This window comes from Neophocaena asiaeorientalis, unplaced genomic scaffold, assembly GCF_003031525.2.
Source record: "Neophocaena asiaeorientalis asiaeorientalis breed wild unplaced genomic scaffold, Neophocaena_asiaeorientalis_V1.1 scaffold282, whole genome shotgun sequence".
Classification (NCBI taxonomy): Eukaryota; Metazoa; Chordata; class Mammalia; order Artiodactyla; family Phocoenidae; genus Neophocaena; species Neophocaena asiaeorientalis.
This window is the reverse complement of record NW_020172595.1, coordinates 983,388-1,002,060: the sequence shown is the minus strand read 5'-3', so window position 1 is coordinate 1,002,060 and position 18,673 is coordinate 983,388. Positions and strand designations below refer to the sequence as shown.

The 18,673-nt window shown below is 52.9% G+C and overlaps 2 protein-coding genes across 2 annotated transcripts in view; one reads left to right on the top strand and one right to left on the bottom strand.

The window, feature by feature from the left end:
* Positions 1 to 157: 157 nt before the first annotated feature.
* On the top strand, positions 158 to 3,828 carry CUNH6orf136 (chromosome unknown C6orf136 homolog). The gene is made up of 6 exons (XM_024738604.1): positions 158 to 321; positions 1,639 to 2,040; positions 2,325 to 2,413; positions 2,589 to 2,789; positions 3,379 to 3,448; positions 3,527 to 3,828. Exons 1-6 carry the CDS (start codon positions 250 to 252, stop codon positions 3,638 to 3,640), a joined length of 948 nt encoding a protein of 315 aa, XP_024594372.1. The 5' UTR covers positions 158 to 249; the 3' UTR covers positions 3,641 to 3,828.
* Positions 3,829 to 3,875: 47 nt separating this feature from the next.
* The window catches only part of DHX16 (DEAH-box helicase 16), a 15,397-nt gene continuing 599 nt past the window's right edge, over positions 3,876 to 18,673 (bottom strand). The window contains exons 2-20 of the mRNA XM_024738603.1: positions 16,943 to 17,193; positions 16,684 to 16,846; positions 16,331 to 16,387; positions 13,041 to 13,295; positions 12,648 to 12,851; positions 12,377 to 12,568; positions 11,627 to 11,737; positions 11,339 to 11,454; positions 9,429 to 9,639; positions 9,140 to 9,238; positions 8,876 to 9,028; positions 6,951 to 7,091; positions 6,597 to 6,759; positions 6,382 to 6,500; positions 6,202 to 6,269; positions 5,315 to 5,477; positions 5,047 to 5,208; positions 4,623 to 4,796; positions 3,876 to 4,104 (exon numbers count right to left, since the gene is read on the bottom strand). Coding sequence (XP_024594371.1) covers positions 3,976 to 4,104; positions 4,623 to 4,796; positions 5,047 to 5,208; positions 5,315 to 5,477; positions 6,202 to 6,269; positions 6,382 to 6,500; positions 6,597 to 6,759; positions 6,951 to 7,091; positions 8,876 to 9,028; positions 9,140 to 9,238; positions 9,429 to 9,639; positions 11,339 to 11,454; positions 11,627 to 11,737; positions 12,377 to 12,568; positions 12,648 to 12,851; positions 13,041 to 13,295; positions 16,331 to 16,387; positions 16,684 to 16,846; positions 16,943 to 17,193 — 2,931 coding nt within the window. The 3' untranslated portion in view covers positions 3,876 to 3,975. The remainder of the gene's footprint in view (positions 4,105 to 4,622; positions 4,797 to 5,046; positions 5,209 to 5,314; positions 5,478 to 6,201; positions 6,270 to 6,381; positions 6,501 to 6,596; positions 6,760 to 6,950; positions 7,092 to 8,875; positions 9,029 to 9,139; positions 9,239 to 9,428; positions 9,640 to 11,338; positions 11,455 to 11,626; positions 11,738 to 12,376; positions 12,569 to 12,647; positions 12,852 to 13,040; positions 13,296 to 16,330; positions 16,388 to 16,683; positions 16,847 to 16,942; positions 17,194 to 18,673) is intronic.

Sequence of the window (18,673 nt, the reverse complement as noted above, 5' to 3'; positions counted from 1 at the left end):
CTAATTTACTGCGCAAGCGCTCTAAGGCAGCCTCCGATCCGGCGAGCGCAGGCGCACTTACTGCAGACCCAGCGCCTCACCGCCTCCCTGGAACCCGCCGCAGTGCGCAAGCGCGCAACATCTCCGTTTCCCTCCCCTCAGCCCTTCACCCCCCCCCCCCTTTTCCCCTTCAAGAAGCCGGCTCCGGGGCACGCTCACCCCTGTGAGGAGGCCGGACACGGGAGGTACTCTCTCCATTCCCGGAAGATCATGTACCAGCCCAGCCGGGGGGCGGCCCGGCGCCTCGGCCCCTGCCTCCGTGCCTACCAGGCTCGTCCCCAGGTAAGAGTAGAGGGGAAGCTGGAGGGGAGGAGAGGGGGCGGGGAGAGACCCTCCCCAGAGTCGGCGTGCGGGGCGGAGCGCGCGCCCCGTGTCGCGCAGGCGCAGTGACGTCCCGCCGCTCCTTCCCACCTGTGCGGGGCGGCGCGTTTAGGGGTTAGGGGTCGTTGGGATCCGAGGGCGGCGCCGCCAGCCCTGTAGAGCACGGGACGTCGATCTCCCGGGCCTGCGGGGGCAGGCGGGCTGGAAGCTGGGGCGGTGGGGCGCGTCCGCATTTCGCCCGCGTTTCCGCGGTTACCTGTGCCTGGAGGTGATTTGAAGGGCAGGGGGCGGAGAAGTTCGCGGCGCCTCCCGGGAGCCGACCAGACAGACCTGCGGGCCGCGCTCTGCAGCCCGCGCATCTTGCACCCGGATAGCGGTCCCGGCGGGAAGGCCGGCCCGGGTGGACCCTGTTCGGGCCCCTGTGCCCGGGCGGGCAAGATGGCCACGCCCCCGTTGGAGACGGCGCCTCCGGGACACCGTCGGGGACAGAGGTACCCGCGCGGCCCGCCCGCTCTCCCGATAATGAGACCCCCTCGGGGGGGTTCGTTGGAAACGCAGGGACTCGGGTCAGGCCTGACTTTGGGTGACCTCTCCCTCATCGCAGTTTCGACATCAGTAAACCAGGGGCATGAGGTCCAGCCTTTAACAGTCTCCTTGGGCCTTTTCGTGTCATTAGAGGAGCCCGAATGATGAGCTTACTGCTTAACAGGTCGCAAAGTTTTATTTACAATTATTATCTCATATAGTCCTCATAATAACTCAGTGTGCTTTCATCGTCCTCGTTTATAGGAGGACATTCCCTCAGGCTGAGGAAATGAGATAGTGCCAAAGGTTACATGATAGAATTGGAACTCAAGTCTCCTAGTTCCAGTTGGATGTTAACTTTTCTCTATATAACCTCTGCTTCACACACTCCTGGAGTTGTGTTAGAGGCCACAGTACAAGAAGACCTGTAACTTATTCATTCATTTGTTCATTCTTCAAATATGCACTCTTATGATTCTTGCTGTAAGAGAGGCAGACCTGCCCCCAAACGGGTTTGGAATCTTAAACAAATCTAAAAGTACTTGCTAATGTTTGGGGGAGGTATGTGTACTTTTGTCACAGGAAAGTGTTTCCTCCTGTTTTAAGTAGAGATGGATATGAATTTTCCCTCTAGTAGTTCCATCTCTCCTGTCAGAAGGAGCAGGTGGGACTGGAAGCTTGTTAATGGGCAGTTTGGATGGCAGGGCATTAGGCAGCTGGATTATCTTTTTCCCTTTTGTTCTTCCTCCTTAGGACCACCTTTCTCCACGGGCCCTACCATTCCCACCTCTTTGGCCTCACTCCGTGACAACCACTTCTCCATCTCTGCCTCTTTTCTGGTCTCCCCCACCCCCAAGCCCTCCCACCCGGCTGCTTCCCCGAGCTCCCCCACTACCTCTCCCTCAGGTCCAAGCCCTCACCTCACCATGGGTGGTTCTCCCCCCAGGAAAGGGGGAGGAGGGACCAGGACCTGAGTTACACAGCGGCTGCCTGGATGGGCTTAGGAGCCTATTTGAGGGACCTCCCTGCCCCTGTCCTGGGGCTTTGATACCTTTCCAAGCCTCTGGGACTGCCCACTCTTCCCCGGCCACTCCATCAGGAGATCCGAGTATGGAGGAGCACCTGGCTGTCATGTACGAGAGACTGAAACAAGAGGTAAGTCGGTTCAGAAGTGGCCTTTGTCCGAAATGGGAAGGGATGTAGGTAATTTTTAAAAATAGGGAGTCAGTCAACTGGATTCTTTCTGGGAACCATGAGACGGGCATATAAATATGTTATAAACATTTCCCAAGGAAAAGATGCTCCTCAGTTTGGATTAGGGAAGTTAAACATGGGATGAGATGACCTTTCACTCATGAATAAAGAGACACTAAATATAGAAAACTGAGAAATAGGATCATCTTTTCTTTCCTCCCGGTCTGATGCCTTCTTCCACCTAGCTTCCCAGTCTCTTCCTTCACTCCCACGACTACACTCTCTACTCATCGGATGTGGAATTCATCAATGAGATCCTGAACATGCGTACCAAGTGAGAATCCACGAATGGGTAGGGCCTTGGGGAGGAAAAGGACCCAATGCTATTTTCACTTATTAGAGAATGTCCTAGGCCGCTTCTCACTGCTGCTCCCCATCCCACTGTCAGATACCAGTTTGTTTTTCTGATTCTGCCATCATGAGATTTCTTTCCCATTCCTTCCTCCCAGAGGCCGGACATGGTACATTCTGTCACTGACCCTCTGCCGCTTCCTGGCCTGGAACTATTTTGCACAGCTTCGGCTGGAGGTTCTACAGCTGACCCGCCACCCTGAGAATTGGACCCTGCAAGCCCGCTGGCGGCTTGTGGGGCTGCCCATCCACCTACTCTTTCTGCGTTTCTATAAGCGTGACAAGGAAGAGCTTTACCGGTAAGAGAAGTGAGAAAAGAAACGCACTACAATTTCCTAATCTTACCCTTTTGGGAATCTATGGTCTAGTCTTCTAGACAATCCTGGATCTACCTTGACTTGACTGCAGGCTCCTTGAGGGCAGGATCTTGTTTTTGTCTACTTTAATCTAACAAAAAATAGAGACTCTGAATCTATTAGGAAGCTTCTGAACTCAGCTTCTTCATGTACATTACCTGGCACATAGTAGGTACTCAAATACTTACTGAAGACATGAAAACTCCCGTCTCATAAGCGGTGCCTCACAACCTTAGGTAAAGTACCTGGTAAATTTCTGGCACAGGTAGAATCCCAAGAAATTCTTAGGCTCAGCCCAAACCAGTGGTTCCCAAACTTTGCTGCACAGTGGAATCATCCAGGAATCTTTTTAAAATATCAGTGCCAGACATTCTGATCTAATTGGGCCAGGGAACAACCTCAGGATTTTTAAAAGATCCCCAGGTGATATAATATGTAGTAAAGTTTAGGAACTACTAGTTTAAACAAATGCTTGAGTTAAACTTTGGGACCAGTCCCCTTCTCCCTCAGTGAGCCTTTCTCCCTTCACCAGGACCTATGATGCCTATTCCACCTTCTACCTGAATTCCAACGGCCTCATTTGTCGCCATCGCCTAGACAAAGTGAGTCCTAGGGCCGTGTAGGGGTGGGGTGATGGGGTAGAACATCCCACCAGCTGGCATTAACCTTTCTCCCTGCAGCTGATGCCTTCACACTCACCCCCAACGCCCGTGAAGAAGCTGCTAGTGGGAGCCCTGGTGGCTCTGGGGCTGTCGGAGCCAGAACCCAACTTACACCTGTGTTCCAAGGGCTGATCAGGAACTGGGGCAGAGGCAGCACGGAAGACTTGCTACGCACAAGAGGAGGAGGTGGAGGTGGCCAAAGACCTCAGGAGCCAGCTTCCTCCCCTCTTCTCTCTTCTCCTTTACTTTCCATCTCATGCCGTGTAAAGCTGCTGTGTAACTTAACTTGTAAATAATAAAATCTAAGTGAATATATGAGATCGAATTTCCATGTCACCTTCTCTGAATCTCTAAGGTTCCCCATAGCTTTACTCTAAAAATATTTTTATTAATAGATATTAAATAATGTACAGAAGGAAAAGGAGCTGGTGTTAACGTTCTGTTTGTTCTGTTATGTTCTCTGCTCTTTACCCTAGCTCCTCTCGTGTCTTGCCTACTTTTCTGGGCATTTTCTTAGCATGGGGATCTTCTAGCTCCTTGGCCTTGTAATAGTGGGGAGCCACCTCCAGAAGCCAACTGCTCTCAATCTCCAATACCTGGAAGGGAAGAGAAAAACATCAGCAGGGCTCCCTTCTGTCCAACCTAGTTTCTGATGTGTTTGTGTGATTTAAAAGAAGGTTCTCTTCTTTCCCCTTTGACTGCAGGGCTAGGTGAAAGGGTACCTGGCTCTAATACTCTGGATCCCAGGGGCAGACACACGTCTCTACATGCTATTCAAGAGCACAAGTAAGCTAACCCTAAACAAAAGCCTGAACATAAAGACTGAAATACACTCAGGATGGAGCTCATATCTGCTTTGTTCATCATCACCCCGGCACCTGAAACACTGAGACAATGGGCATTCAAATACTTAGTGAGTGAATAAACAGTTCTCAGATCTTAGTAGATGCTGAGACAGCTGTTAGAAAGGATGCATTCCAACCTTATCCTACCTTAAACCAAGGTGCTTTCCTGTTTCTCTGCCAGTCCCAGCAACTTGAACCTGGGTTTTTAGCTTGCCAGGATACCATCTCCCACACAACCCACCTGCCTGGGCAGGGCAAGGTCCCCTCACCTGTCTCATGAACTCTTTGGTGGTCAAGACAAGTTCGTGGTAGAGCAACCAGCGTGGCTGTTCCTCAAAGAGGGAAGAGTTGGGATGAATGAACACCGTCTGCTGCTGTTTCACCGTGCGGTAGCCGCTGCGAGTCAACCGTGCTGTGTGGTAAAAGTAACCAGCAGTGATGGCCTGTGGAGCAGGTGGGAAAGGAAGTCAGTGGGAAAGGCAGGCGTCCATGGACCCTCAGCACTCACTGCCTTTTTAGTTCAGGCTTTGGGAGAACTAGAAAGGTAAGGGCCTTTCAGTGGTCCGGAAAGAAAGCACAGGGAGAGCACACCTTCCACAGGGGAAGGGGCACGTTCTCAGGCCACTGGCCCCAGAGGAGAAGCTTGCTCCTCGGGAGACACTGCGTGGACAGCAGCAGACTAGAAACGCTGACCTTTCGGACACGGATATAGTCCCCCTGGCAGGAACTGAGACCGACTTCCACGCGTTCCAGGAGCCCCTCCAGCTGTTCCCGCACATCCCGGGCTCGGCGCATCGATCTGAACTGTACAAAGTTCTCATAGCACCACTGGGAAGAGTAACCACTCTCAGCCCACTGTGAAAAGGGTTGAAAAAGAGGGGGGGAAGAGGGGCTGTTAAGTATACAGCGGAACCAGAGTCCCCCACGTCCCCCTCACTCCCACTCACCCAAGCCCAGTGACCTGTGTATAAACGTTCAGCAGAACCAGGTGGTCCCCACCAGGGAGGAAGAAGTTGACACGAGCATTGTCGGCATGGACGACCTTGTCCTTGGGTCGGTAGAAGATGGAGTTGTTGACAGAGAGCATGGCAGCCACTGTCAGGATCTCCTCCGAACAGCTGTACCTGGGGCAGGAAGGGAAAGGCATGGGAGTTCAAAGCGAGACACAGCAACAGGAACAGGCGCAGTGAGGAGGAAAGTGATCGCTGTGTGGTGGATGTCCTCACGTGGGGACAGCAAGTTGGGCTAACGGCTACAAATCAGAGAGTAGATTGATTTTGGTGGCAGGGGCAACGGTATGGGGGTGAAGGAGGTGAGGCTCAGGTTACAGATAAAACGGTTAACAGGAGAGAGATCCAGGGAGGCAGGGGCAGGAAGGCACCAGGGCCCTCTGCGGGTTCTGCAGTACGAAGGTGCACATTACAGCAATCCCTTTAAGTTCATGTAATGACATTTAACCTCAACCATAGCAGAGGAAGGGCATTTAAAGGCGGCCCCTCCACAGCTGTTTCTAAATGCTCTAGTCTGAAACCTTAGGAATGAGTAAGTCCCCAAAGCAGCCCTCACTCAGCACTCCTCACGATGGAGAATCTTCCACTTTCATTCATGCCCCCGAATTTTCTACACGCTTGTCAATTTCACGCCTCTGATAATCATAACCGAAGACAGGACAGTGTCTTACTGATCCCTGTGGGCCTCAAGAGGGGCAATAAAACTTATCTAATGACTCGTTATTTGTTAAAGAAGAATGTGGCGGAGAGAAAAAGCAAGATCACAAAGACGGCTCCAGAGACAGAAAGAGGCAGGGCCAGTGTGTGTGCTGGGGGCCCGGCCGAGTCAGGGGCTTACTTCTCAGAGGCCAGGATCATTTTAGACAGCATGGGGTCCACCGGCAGCTCTGCCATCTTTCGACCAGACTAAGGAGAGGAAAGACAGAGTTGAGGCCACTCCTCCCTCAGGTGTCCCTCCAACTCTCGAGGGGTCACCCCAGCCTTCCTCCTGCCCCAGCCTGCCGCCCTCCCACCTCACCGTGGTGAGCTCCCCAAGGTGGTTGAGGGCCCCCAGCGCGTACAGCTGCTCCAAAGCCAGCAGCAGGGTCTCATATGGCGGAGGGTCCAGGAAATCAAAGTGCATTAGGTCGTGGATCCCTGGAGAAAGATGTGAGGGGGTAGAACAGAGTCCCTTCACAAGCACAAGCTAGCCCCACCCCTTCTGTCTCAGGAGGACTGGGGGACCCCAGTCACCTAAACTCTTGAGCAGCAACACGACGTTGCCCAGGCTGGTCCTCTGAATCTCGGGCACTGTGGTTTCTTCCAGCTCGTGCTGATAGGCCCAGGCGGTATACAGGCGGAAGCACTTCCCTGCAGCCACCCGACCCGCCCGACCAGCTCGCTGACTGGCTGAGGCCTGGAAAGAAAGGACAATTTGTCAGGCCCACGGACCATCTCGTGATGGAAAAGAGAAAGGGCAGTATTTCTGCAAGAAATCTGGGAGGGTGTGGACCGCTAATCCCCCTTGCTCTAAGCAGCCTCCACCGCTTCTGAGCTGGCCTGTTCTCCCCCTCGCCCCGTGGAGACCCTGCTCAAGCCCAGGCCAACCTTGCTGCAGGGTGTGACGGTGAGCGATTCCATGCCCGTGCGCGGGTTGTAGCTCTTCTGCTTACAGAACCCCGGGTCCAGCACGTAAATGATGCCCTCGATGGTGAGCGAGGTCTCGGCGATGTTCGTTGCCACAACTACCTGAATGAGAGGATGTGGGATTGCCGGTAAATCCCACCCACCTAGTTACCCAGAGGAAGTAATTCTGGAATACGCGGAGTAGACGAACAGGTGCAAAGGAGCAGGAGCTGAGGAGATTTGTGGCCAAGGTCGGGAGAGGGGGACAGGCCAGTAGAAGAGAGGAGATATGGGGATTAGCAGGGCATAAGGCGGAAAGGACAGGAAAGGAAATGAAGGGGGTTCAGGGGTTTTTTCAGAGGTGGGAGCTGGGGGTGTCAGGTTCCGGCCCCATCTTCCCCACTGTCACTTTTTTTTTTTTTTAATTTGTTTTTTAGTTTTTGTCTGCACCGCACAGCATGTGGGATCTTAGTTCCCCCAATCAGGGATCAAACCCGCGACCCCTGCAGTGGAAGCGTGGAGTCCTAACCACTGGACCTCGAGGGAAGCCCCACTGTCACTTTTTTTTTTTTTAATTGGTTTTTTAGTTTTTGTCTGCACCGCACAGCATGTGGGGTCTTAGTTCCCCCAATCAGGGATCAAACCCGCGACCCCTGCAGTGGAAGCGTGGAGTCCTAACCACTGGACCTCGAGGGAAGCCCCACTGTCACTTTCATATTCACCTTTACACGTTACTCCCTACAACAGCCCCCTGATTAGTCTCCCTGCTCTACTCCTAGCCCTGGTTACACGGCATCCAGAATGGTCCTTTTAAAATGTGAGCCTGTCACATCACTCCCCGCCATCCATCAGCGGCCTCCCACCCTACCTGAGAATCACATCCAAACCCCTTCAGGCCCTGAGTCCTCCAGGCCCTGGCTACTTTCCTGATCTCACCTCCTAGCACCAGGGCTCCTCGCTCCATCCCTGCCCACTGCTGAGCTCACCTCACGCCCATCCTCACAGCCGCCCCATCCTCACGCCTGCCCTCCTCGTGCGCTATTCCCTCTACTTGGCGTGCTCTTCTCCCAGATGTCAGCCTGGCTCCTTCCCTGGCCTGGGTGAGGCCCCAGCTTCACTCTCACCTTATCAGAGAGGGAGAGGCCTTCCCTACACCCTAAGGAAAATCCCTTCCTGCCATTCCTCTCCTGACACCCCGGGGTCAGCCTCTGTATTCCCGTGCCGCACTGTGCCTCTTCAGAGCATTTGCCACGAATCGATATCAGGCGTTCATGTGCTCACTGTCTCCTAACTTACATTAGACTAAACTCCAGGAGGCTAGCGACTTGTGTTGTTCATTGCTGTATCCTCATCCCCTAGAACAGTACCTGGAACGCGGGAGGAACTCTTTAAATATTTGTTGAATGAAAAGTTACATCTTTGCTCAAAATCCTTTGATGGCCACTAACTGGTCTAAAGTCCACACTCTTCCTCCTGCCATCAAAGGCCCTCTCTAATCACCATTCAAAGTTGTTTTTAGCCTGTCTCCCACTACTTCACCATGTGAGCCTTCCCCTAAGCCTGCTGGAGTACTCTGACTTCAGACACCCCTTAAGCCTTCCTCTGATATTCCCCCATCATCTTCCCTAAAGGTCCTCCAGACCAAATCCCACCTCCTGGCACACCAAGGGCCTCCCTTCTCCTCTGTACCTCTACCACGCTCACTTTCTGGATCACACATTTGGCTATCTCGCCATTCCCGCTGTCATCACCCTCTCTCTCCAGCTCCAGAGGCAAGGAACTGCCACCCCGCCTCGCAGCTGCACCAGTGCCCATGACACACCTTGCACAGGGCAGGCACACACTTTCCTTTTCACTACTAGTTGCGTGAACCACAGGGGTGAAGAATGTGGGTTTCTCCAACTGACCTTCCGTGCCCCAGGGGGCGTGGGCTGGAAGATCCGCGCCTGCATATCGGAAGGCAGGTTGGCGTAAATGGGCAGCACCAGGAGCTCCCGGATTTTGGAGCCCAGGCGGCGGCAGCGATCCTGGAGCATCTCACAGGCAGCCTCAATCTCCTCCTGGATTTGGGTGGGGAGAGCTGTGTGGGACCCAGAGTCACGAGAGGCTGACCTGCCAGCCCTGTCTTCCCCTGGGGTTCACACATCACACACCCGCCCCACATCACGCACCTGTCCCGTCAGGAACACCAGGATGTCGCCCGGGGGCTGGGTCACGTGAATCTGTAGCACAGACACCACGCAGGCCTCCAGGTAGTCTGCCTCCGGGGCCTGTGGGGGAGGAGGCAGGGCCGCAGGAAGGCCACCTGCTCAGGCAAATCCCTTCCTCTCCTCCCAGCTCGACATACACTTTACCCCAGTTTCCCTTTGGACTCTCCATCCCGTCCTCCCCTCCTTGGGACAATCTCCTTCAAAGGCTCCACTGCCTTCACTCTTAAGCCCAACCTCCCTGAGGGGGCACCTTGGTATAGAAGATGTCAACTGGAAACCTGCGTCCAGGGATCCGGAAGACGGGGGCATCATCAAAGAAGGTGGAAAAGCGGGCAGTGTCCAGTGTGGCTGAAGCCACCAGGACCTTGAGCTCAGGTCGGAATCGAGCAACATCCTTGATCAACCCAAAGAGAATGTCTGTGTGCAGGGTCCGTTCGTGGGCCTCATCCACCATCACCACGCTGAGGAAGGAACGGGGTCACCAGTGAGCAAGGGGAGGTGGGTAATGCAGGAGGGGACGCTGGGGTCGCCGGATGAGAGGACAGGCCCCCAGCCTGGCCAGGAAGGAACAGACAGACCTGAAGCACCATGATGTGAACAGCCCCGAAGCTCCCGGGGTCCTCTGGGGCACCTGCCGTGCATCCCTGATTGACCCTGATGCCTCTTTCTGGAGAGAGGGGCCGGATGAGCCCTCCCACCCCAACCTGAGAGGACTCTGCAGGCTTCTTGGTCTCCTCGTAACTTAGCTATATGTGTGTCACCTTCTTTCTCCTTGCTCTAGTCTTTGGATTTCCTGCCAAGCCCGCAGGAGCTCATCCCCCACTTCAACCCTTTGTGCCTAACTGTGACCATGATGGTGAAGTCCTCAGCCATTTCACAAAGCAGGCTGGCGTGATGGGAAAACCCCACAGCCTGAACACTCTCGCATTAGGTGGCCTCCATGGGTTCTCAGAGGTTTTTCCTCTGAGAAAAGGACCAAATCATATCTGTCCCATTGCTCCAGTGTAACCTTCTAGGACCAGAAATCCAGTCTCCTAAGAGCTGAAAAGGCAAGTACTGCTCAGCTGGCCTGGCTCCACCCTCATCCCATCCATGAATCACTTCTCCCCCACAAGACATGCTCATCCAACCCCTGCTTGGCCAATGCCGGCACTGAGAACTCATTATTCACAGATCAAGCCACTCCAAGATGTGGGCCAGAGGCTTAAGAGTCAGGGCGCAAGCACTCTGACAGCCCCCGCCATCTCTGCCACACTATGGCTTGTCGGTATTGATCTGAAATCCGCCTCCCTGTAACCTCCCCCATGGCTCCTAGCTGTGCTCTCTGGGGTCACATAAAACAAGTCTGGTCCCTTTCTCATGTAATAATAGCCCTTCACATATTTAGAGGGAACCAGGATGTCTGAGTTTTCCCCTCCAAGCTGAACATTCTAAGTTTTTGCAAGTGGTCTTCACGTGGCTTCTCAAGTAGCCACAGCACCATTCTACCATCCTGGTTGTTTTCTGAACTCTGGGAACAACTGGGGAGACACAGAAAGGCTTTCTCTGTAGCCTCTTCTACCCTCCGGGCCCATCTCAGTTATAAGACTGTTCGAACCATAAAGATTCAAAAACTGGTGGACAGGACTTCCCAGGTAGCGCAGTGGTTAAGAATCCGCCTGCCAAGGCAGGGGACACAGGTTCAGACCCTGGTCCAGGGAGATCCCACATGCCGTGGAGCAACTAAGCCCATGCGCCACAACTACTGAGCCTGCGCTCTATAGAGTGCAGGAGCCACAACTACTAAGCCCACGTGCTACAACTACTGAAGCCCATGCACCTAGAGCCCGTGCTCCACAACAAGAGAAGCCACCGCAATGAGAAGCCCGCGCACCGCAACGAAGAGTAGCCCCTGCTCGCCACAGCTAGAGAAAGCCTGTGCGCAGCAATGAAGACCCAACACAGCCAAAAACAGATAAATAAATAATTTAAGAAAAAAGAACTGGTGGATAAATCAGAAGAGAAGACAATGGCCAAAATGGCCAGGTGGGAAGATAGGAGGGAAAAGCCAAAGATTAAAGGAGATAAAGGAGGGTACTGAAGAACAGGAGGGCAGCAGACCGGAGGGAGGTGAAGGCGGGCAGCACCCCCTCTCGTGGGAGCTGGGGGGTCCGTGCGTACCTGTAACTCGCAAGGTCAGGCTCAGAGAGGAACTCCCGGAGAAGCATCCCATCCGTCATGTAGCGCAGGACAGTTCGCTCTGATGTGCAGTCCTCAAAGCGGATGCTGTAGCCGACCTGTCATGTGGGCCATTAGTGATCGACAGTTGGGCTGTTGCCCCCAGAAGGGAGGGCAAAGGGACAAGGGTGAGCACCTGGACCGGTGGAGGTTGAGGGGACCTGCAGGCAGCGGGGGCTGAGTCCCAGACCCTAGGGGCTCCCCTCGTCCCTCAGTCCCCACAGATCTCACCTCATTCCCAAGCTTCACACCCATCTCCCGGGCCACTCGGGCAGCCACACTCATGGCTGCCACTCTCCGGGGCTGGGTGCAGGCAATCTTCACACCTTTCTTTGTGTAACCCTGCATGACAAGAAGAAAGAGGAGGCTTTCCTTTTGACAAATATGCAGCTGGGGCCCAGCAATTCAGAGAAGTTGGAAATGCAGGGCAGGGGGAACAGAGAAACAGACAGAGCAGAAAACCAGACAAGAAGGGCAAACAGGTAGGATGGCAGACCCAGGGCCCACAAAGGGTCCTCACCCAGCCCTAGGCAGTCCCAGCCCTTTGGGTCATCAAGTTCGGGGCTATGCGAGATTCAAGCTGGAAAAGGACTGACCGGCTGGGCAGACCCAAAAGCAAGGGGATCAAGGGAAGGTAAAAAAGCAGGAAAAGTCTTTTCACTCCTCATTCCTTGGCCCTGAGGAGGAGCAGAGGCCGGGCTGGTGGAGCGGGGTCCATGTTCACACCCACACGCCACCATCTAACCGTCTATACCTCCTTCCAACACTAACCTACAGAACACCTATCAGGCATGGACACCGTGGCAGGAAGTGAGAACAGAAGCATGAAAAGGGTGTGGTCCTTATTCTCGAGAACCTCACCACTTAGCAGAAAAGACTAAAGGACTGAAATACAGAAGGAAAGTGACTACTCAAAATCCCACGTAAAGGACCTGACAGGACTGTGCTGGTCAGTGCCAGCGGAGGCTGAGGCTGCCATACCTCCTCAAAGAGGTACTGTGGGATTTGGGTGGTCTTGCCCGAGCCTGTCTCGCCTTCGATGATGAGGACCTGATGACTAGCAATGGCGGCCAGCAGCTCCTCGCGGAACGGGAACACCGGGAGGCTGCGGCGGACGACCTGGATGGACTCCTTCTGCTGGGCCTGGGTTGGAACGGGTGGGGCTGACGGCTCCTGAGAAGGAGGAGAAGGGCTGTGAGTTTCAGGGCCGGCTCCCACACTCCTCGGGACATCCCAGCGCCCACCCCCTCACCTCATCACCCTGGAGCTGAGTGGCCCGGACGAACTCGATGGTCTCCTCTTCCTCCAGCACCAGCTGATACTTGGGCTCCTGGGAGGCAGCATCTCGGGCCCCAAACTTCAGGGACGCTGCCCCAAGCCGGGCCTCCTCCCAGCGCCGCTGCTCCTCCCCAGGGGCACCGGACTCCTCCCCCACTAGATCCGCCGCTCGTGCGGGCTAAAGAGAGAGGGGCACGTGGAGACAGAGCTGCCCTCTCTGCCCAGCACCCCCTCCCCAGCCGCTACCCCCGCCCCCAGAGAAAGGCAAGACAAGGAAGGGGCCAGCCAAGCCACCGCCTAAGCCCCGGAAGCCTTCCCTCCCATCTGCTCGGGCACCGGGGCTGAAGCGGCAACCCCCTCGCCTCACCTGTCCTCGCGTCTCCTCGGGCATGTGGTAGCGATTGGTGGCCTCCAGCTTCTCCTGCTCCCCAGCCGCCCGGTACTCCCGGGCCAGATCCCGCACTCGCCGCTTGTATCTGAGCTCGCGCCGCTCATGTTGGCTCAGCTCCACATCCCCAAAGAGGAACTCCTCGTCCACCAGCTCGGCCTCCAGGTCCTCAAGCTTCTCGCGCTCCCGCTTGGCCAGGTATTCTCGGCGGGATTTCTTCCGCAGCTCAGGGACCTGGGTCAGCCCAGGGCAGTCAGAGCCTCTTCTCGCTGGAAGAGTGACCCTTTTCCTCACATACCCCTAAGAGTGACAACCTCCGACAGGCCGGCAAGAGAACCTAAAGATGTGTCCTCTACCTTCCTTCCCTCTGCACTGGACAACGCGACTGACAACATGCCCAACGCTGGGCCCACACGCTGCCTTCCAGCAGGAGGACCCAGCTGGACGTCCTTCCAGGCAGCCTGACCATCTGTGCCAATATAAATTCACTAGAGCTAAGGTGATTATGTGCATATTTTATATTGTACTCTTGCTGTTTTATTCGACTTAGTGGAAAGGGGAAAAACATAACAGCTGATACCAGCATTTGGAAGCACAGGTCTCAAACTGAAAACAACTGAGACAGTTGGAAACCCTGCGTGAGCCAAAAATAGGTATTCTTCCTCCCCAGTGATATGCTCCCCAGTCTTGAACCAAATGACTGCAGTTTGAGGAAAAGGGAAAAATAAATTACACACAAAAAGGTTGGAAGCATCAGAGAGTGGTTCTGTGAGGCAAAATGTAATGAGGGATGTTTAGCTCAGGGACTAACTTCTCCCCCTCAGACAATGGGTCATTTGGCTTCTACGTGTTTCCTTTCAATACAGGCTTTTCAGGGCACACTGTGGATGACAGAAGACTGGCCACATGCTGAAGGCCTTTCTGGACCCTAACCCTAAGCCCTCCCACTGTGGCAACACAATCTTCCCTGTGTTCACAACAAGCTCCTCTACTGCAGTGACAAAACCCCACTGCTGCCCTCCCCTTGGGGGCCCTGATTTGATTTAATTGCTTGGTTTTTCTTGTTTGTTCTATCACGTCTTAAAATGGAGTTTATGCTCATGACCTGATCTGAGTACCACAATCAAATAAATACTCCTTCGGCCTGGCCTGATGGGTGAGGCAGATGGATGTCTTTTTAAAATATGGGCAAGAAATCAGGACAATTTGAGCATCAAAAAGAATAATGATATGCAATTATAAAATACTGAGAAATAAAAATTCATGAGTCCAACATGACATGCGTACAAACAACAGGAAAAAAACTTCTGTCACCGGTGAGGTGAATATTACAGCAGACTCTTTACTCTGAAAATTAGTAATTAAAAGGAAACAATTAAGCATTTGCCCTCACTTTGAGGAAGGCACTGTAGCCCATTCCTTGTTGTTGAGGAAAAGTTCTTCTTTATATAAAAAGGCTAGCCGATAAATGAAGAAGGAATGTCAGGATCCACAAATCACCACTTTGCAATCCCCCATGACATAAGCGATTCAGGAAAGGATTAGCAGTGGTTGCTAAACCATCAGCTGAGAGGCTGTTGGCAGGAAGGATACCAGCACTAATGCGCACACAGCTGGACAGTGTGTCCCCCTGATATGACGTGCACATCACCACCCAAGAGGTGTTGCTGCCACAGCTGTTTAATCTGAGTCAAGCAAGCTGTGGACCCAATTTCCACTTTAAAGAAAGCACTGGGACAGAACTTAATACCACAAGATAAGGATCAGATAAATCCAGAATGTAGGACACGGTACAAGATGAGACAGAAAGAAAGAGAGAGAAGGGGGAAATGAAACAAACTGAAGAAACCTAACAACCAAATGCAATGCGTGAACCCTGACTGGATTCCAGTTTGCAAAAAGCAGTTATTAAAGACATTTTGGGGTAACTGGAGAAATCTTACTGTAGGCAGGTTCTTGGTTGATATATGAGAAACATCTGCCCAGGTGTGACAAAGGCACTGTGGTTTTAGAGAAATATCTTACCAGGTACATGCTGATGGGACAAAATGCCATGATGTCTAAAACTTTTAAATGGTTCAAAAAGAGAGGAAAAGAAAAAAGCCACCATTTACATAGGCATTGCAGGGACTTCTCTGGTGGCGCAAGGGTAAGAATCCGCCTGCCAATGCAGGGAACACAGGTTCGAGCCCTGGTCTGGGAAGATCCCACATACCACGGAGCAACTAAGCCCGTGCGCCACAACTACTGAGCCTGCACTCTAGAGCCCACACGCCACAACTACTGAAGCCTGTATGCCTACAGCCCGTGATCCGCAACAAGAGAAGCCACCGCAATGAGAAGGCCGCACACCATAATGAAGAATAGCCCCCCATCGCTGCAACTAGAGAAAGCCCACGCGCAGCAACAAAGACCCAACTCAGCCAAAATATAAATAAATAAATAAATAAAAATTTTTAAAAATTGCCTTATACTATTCTTTCAACTTTCCTATTTGTTTGAAAATTTTCATAATTGAAAAAGAAAAGAAAAATTCAGGAAAGTAAAAACACTACACCAGCAACGAGAGATGTCTCAGAAGTCTGGCCACAGTCACTTTGTGGGGTGTGAGCTGAGATGGATATGTCAGGAGAGAGCTGATGGCCACTAGGCCATTTTCAGGACACCAAGAGCCTCAAAATTCTTTGGGGAAATCTAAGTGTGACTTAATGGGAAGACCAGACCTTTGGAAAACTGCAACCCTACCTAGGCTAACCCCGTAACAAGTCCAGTTTATGAATTACAAGGGCTCTGTCCCCGTGCAGTGAGAAGACCAAATCAGGAAACCAGTGGGAGATCACAAGGCCCCGTGGGGCACGGAGGGATCAGGTGGTAAGAAGGTATGTGGAGATGCTGTACCCAAGCTCAGGGGTCAGCATGCCCGTGGGCAGCAGGACTCTGCTCTGCCCCTGTCCTGCAGCCGCCCCTTGAACACCCAGCTGCCTTTGGAGTACGTCTCTTTAAGTCTCAGGAACAGGGAAAGCTCACACTCCCCTCACTAACACACAGTGTGATCTGATCCTAGGAGTCAAAGAGGGTTTCTGGGCCGTTTTCTTCCCTCTACAACTTAATCCACCCTCAGCAGGCTCCTGTCGACCGAGCCCCCTCCTCCAGAGACCCAACACCCCACCAGCAGCCCCACTGCACTTCCTGTGCACACTTTCTCCCTATCCTTAACCACACTCCTTCAGTAAGTCTTTCCTTTTGTCTTCCTGGGCACTGGGACTCACCATGGCTTTCCGGTCTTCCTCAGCCATCTTGAGGCGCTTCTGAGCCTCTTCATAAGCCTAGGAGAAGAAGGCAAGAGTGGCCAAGAGTCCCCACACCCACAGCCACTGCCCTTCTAGAATCACAGGTATCATCCTGATGTTCCCTAGCCAAAAAAATGTTCCCCCTTCACTGAGGAATCTCTGGGGCTGCAGGTTCAGCAGAGAGCCACCTTAGCCCAAAGACCCAAAGACATTACCAGATCACTGGAGGCAGCCCCTTGTCTTCCCAGAGATCACTTTCTGCAATCACACCCAACCTCACACTGGACCCAGGGATCTTCTGGGCACTGACGGGACGTGCTGCTTCTACACACCTTCTTGTCTGACCGCTCCAGGACGTTGCGAGTCCGGTCCTTGTCCCGCTGCCGAACCCGCTCGGCGAACGCATCGCGCTCCTCCAGGTCCTGAAGGCGCTCTCGCTCTGTCCGCTCCCACTCATCCTCTGACTCTGGCTTCTCCGTCTGCTGTTTACTCCCCCTGCAGCCCAGCCCGGAGCATTAACTAAGGGCATCCAGAGGCTTACTGTCCCATCATCCACCTGCCCCATCCTCTCTCACCCTACTTCTGACTTACTGTGTCTTCCTCTTTCCTTTCTCAGAAAAGTCTTCCTCCTCTTCTTCTTCCTCTTCCTCCTGACGTTTCTTCCTGAGGTGTTTCCGTTTTTTCAGCTTCTTCCGGAGACTGCTCCCGGCCCTGCCTACAGTCTCCTCGCTGCTCTCCTCACTGTCCTCCAGCAACCTGTAGGATTGGTTCTTTTCCAGCAGGGCTCTGGCCTCTCGCTCTGCTGCCCGAGCTGGCTTTTCCACCACAGCCTTCCTTGGGACCTGTCAGAAGAGGAGAGAATAAGGGGGTGTGACCAACTCCTGATCCCTGCCCACCTACTCTGCCCTGTTCCTAATTTAAGGAGTAACTTGACCTTAAACCGGCCTTCATCCTCTCTCTTCCCCAAGGCTTCACACCATGTCCATCAGCCTGAATAGGACCTCTCAGCTTCCAAACTTCTTTTCAGTGGTTCATTTAACAAACACTTATCGAAGCCTGTCCCACTGCTAGGTACTAGGGATACAGGGATAAATAAAGAGACAAAAACTCCTGCCCTCACGGAGTTTACATTCTCATATCCAATTCTCAACTGCTCAGCCTCTGTTCTTCCCAATGACTAAGTCATTCCTACCCAAGGACTGGCCAGGATTGTTGTGCAGAGGCCTGGCACTGTACCAGACTCCAGGGATACACTGGTAAACAGATTAACATAAAGTTCCTACCCTCCCATCCCTTACATTCTAACCTCACTTCTCACCAAGCACCTTATGGGATATCCACACCAGGTTATCCACCATTCTCTGAACAAGCTCAACACTTTTAGTATTACTGGATACTTTCTAAGCTCTAATTCTGCAAGGTGCAGTTAGGTGGTAGGAATACAAAGACAAGAAATACAGTCTTGTCGGGCTTCCCTGGTGGCGCAGTGGTTAAGAATCCGCCTGCCAATGTAGGGGACATGGGTTTGAGCCCTGGTCTGGGAAGATCCCACATGCCGCGGAGCAACTAAGCCCCTGCACCAAAACTACTGAGTGGACGCTCTAGAGCCCACAAGCCACAACTACTGAGCCCACGTGCCACAACTATTGAAGCCTGCGAGCCTAGAGCTCATGCTCTGTAACGAGAAGCCACTGCAATGAGAATCCCACACACCGCAACGCAGAGTAGCCCCTGCTTTCCGTAACTAGAGAAGGCCCACGTGCAGCAACGAAGACCCAACGCAGCCAAAAATAAATAAATAAATTTATTTTAAAAATATTTCATTAAAAAAAGAAATACAGTCTTGTCTTCCAGGAGCTAACCTTTACACCTGTACTGTTCTCCCTTCTCTACCTGACAAATTCCAGGGGATCTTTGGGTCTGCTTTTCCCGATCCCAACTCCCACCCCTTCTGCCCTTCCACAGCACGGGCCTACACATCTATTCTATAGCCTCGCTATTCAAAGGATGGTCTATGGATCACCAGCCATCACCTGTAAACTTGTTAGATTTGTTAGAAATGAAGAAACGAAGAATCCATCCCAGACCTACCGAATCGGAACCCGCATTTTAACAAAAGCCCCGGATGAATCCTGTACCTGTTAAAGTTTGAGAAACACTGCTCTATAGCGCTTAATCCAACACACTTAAACCATCCTCAATCTTCTCCACGGAAGTAGACGTCCAGCCCGTAGGCGATAACGGACAAAGAAGAAATGCTGGTGAACTGAGCTTACTTAATTCTCGGTTGGACAGTTAGCCCGACCTCACCAGGACAAATAA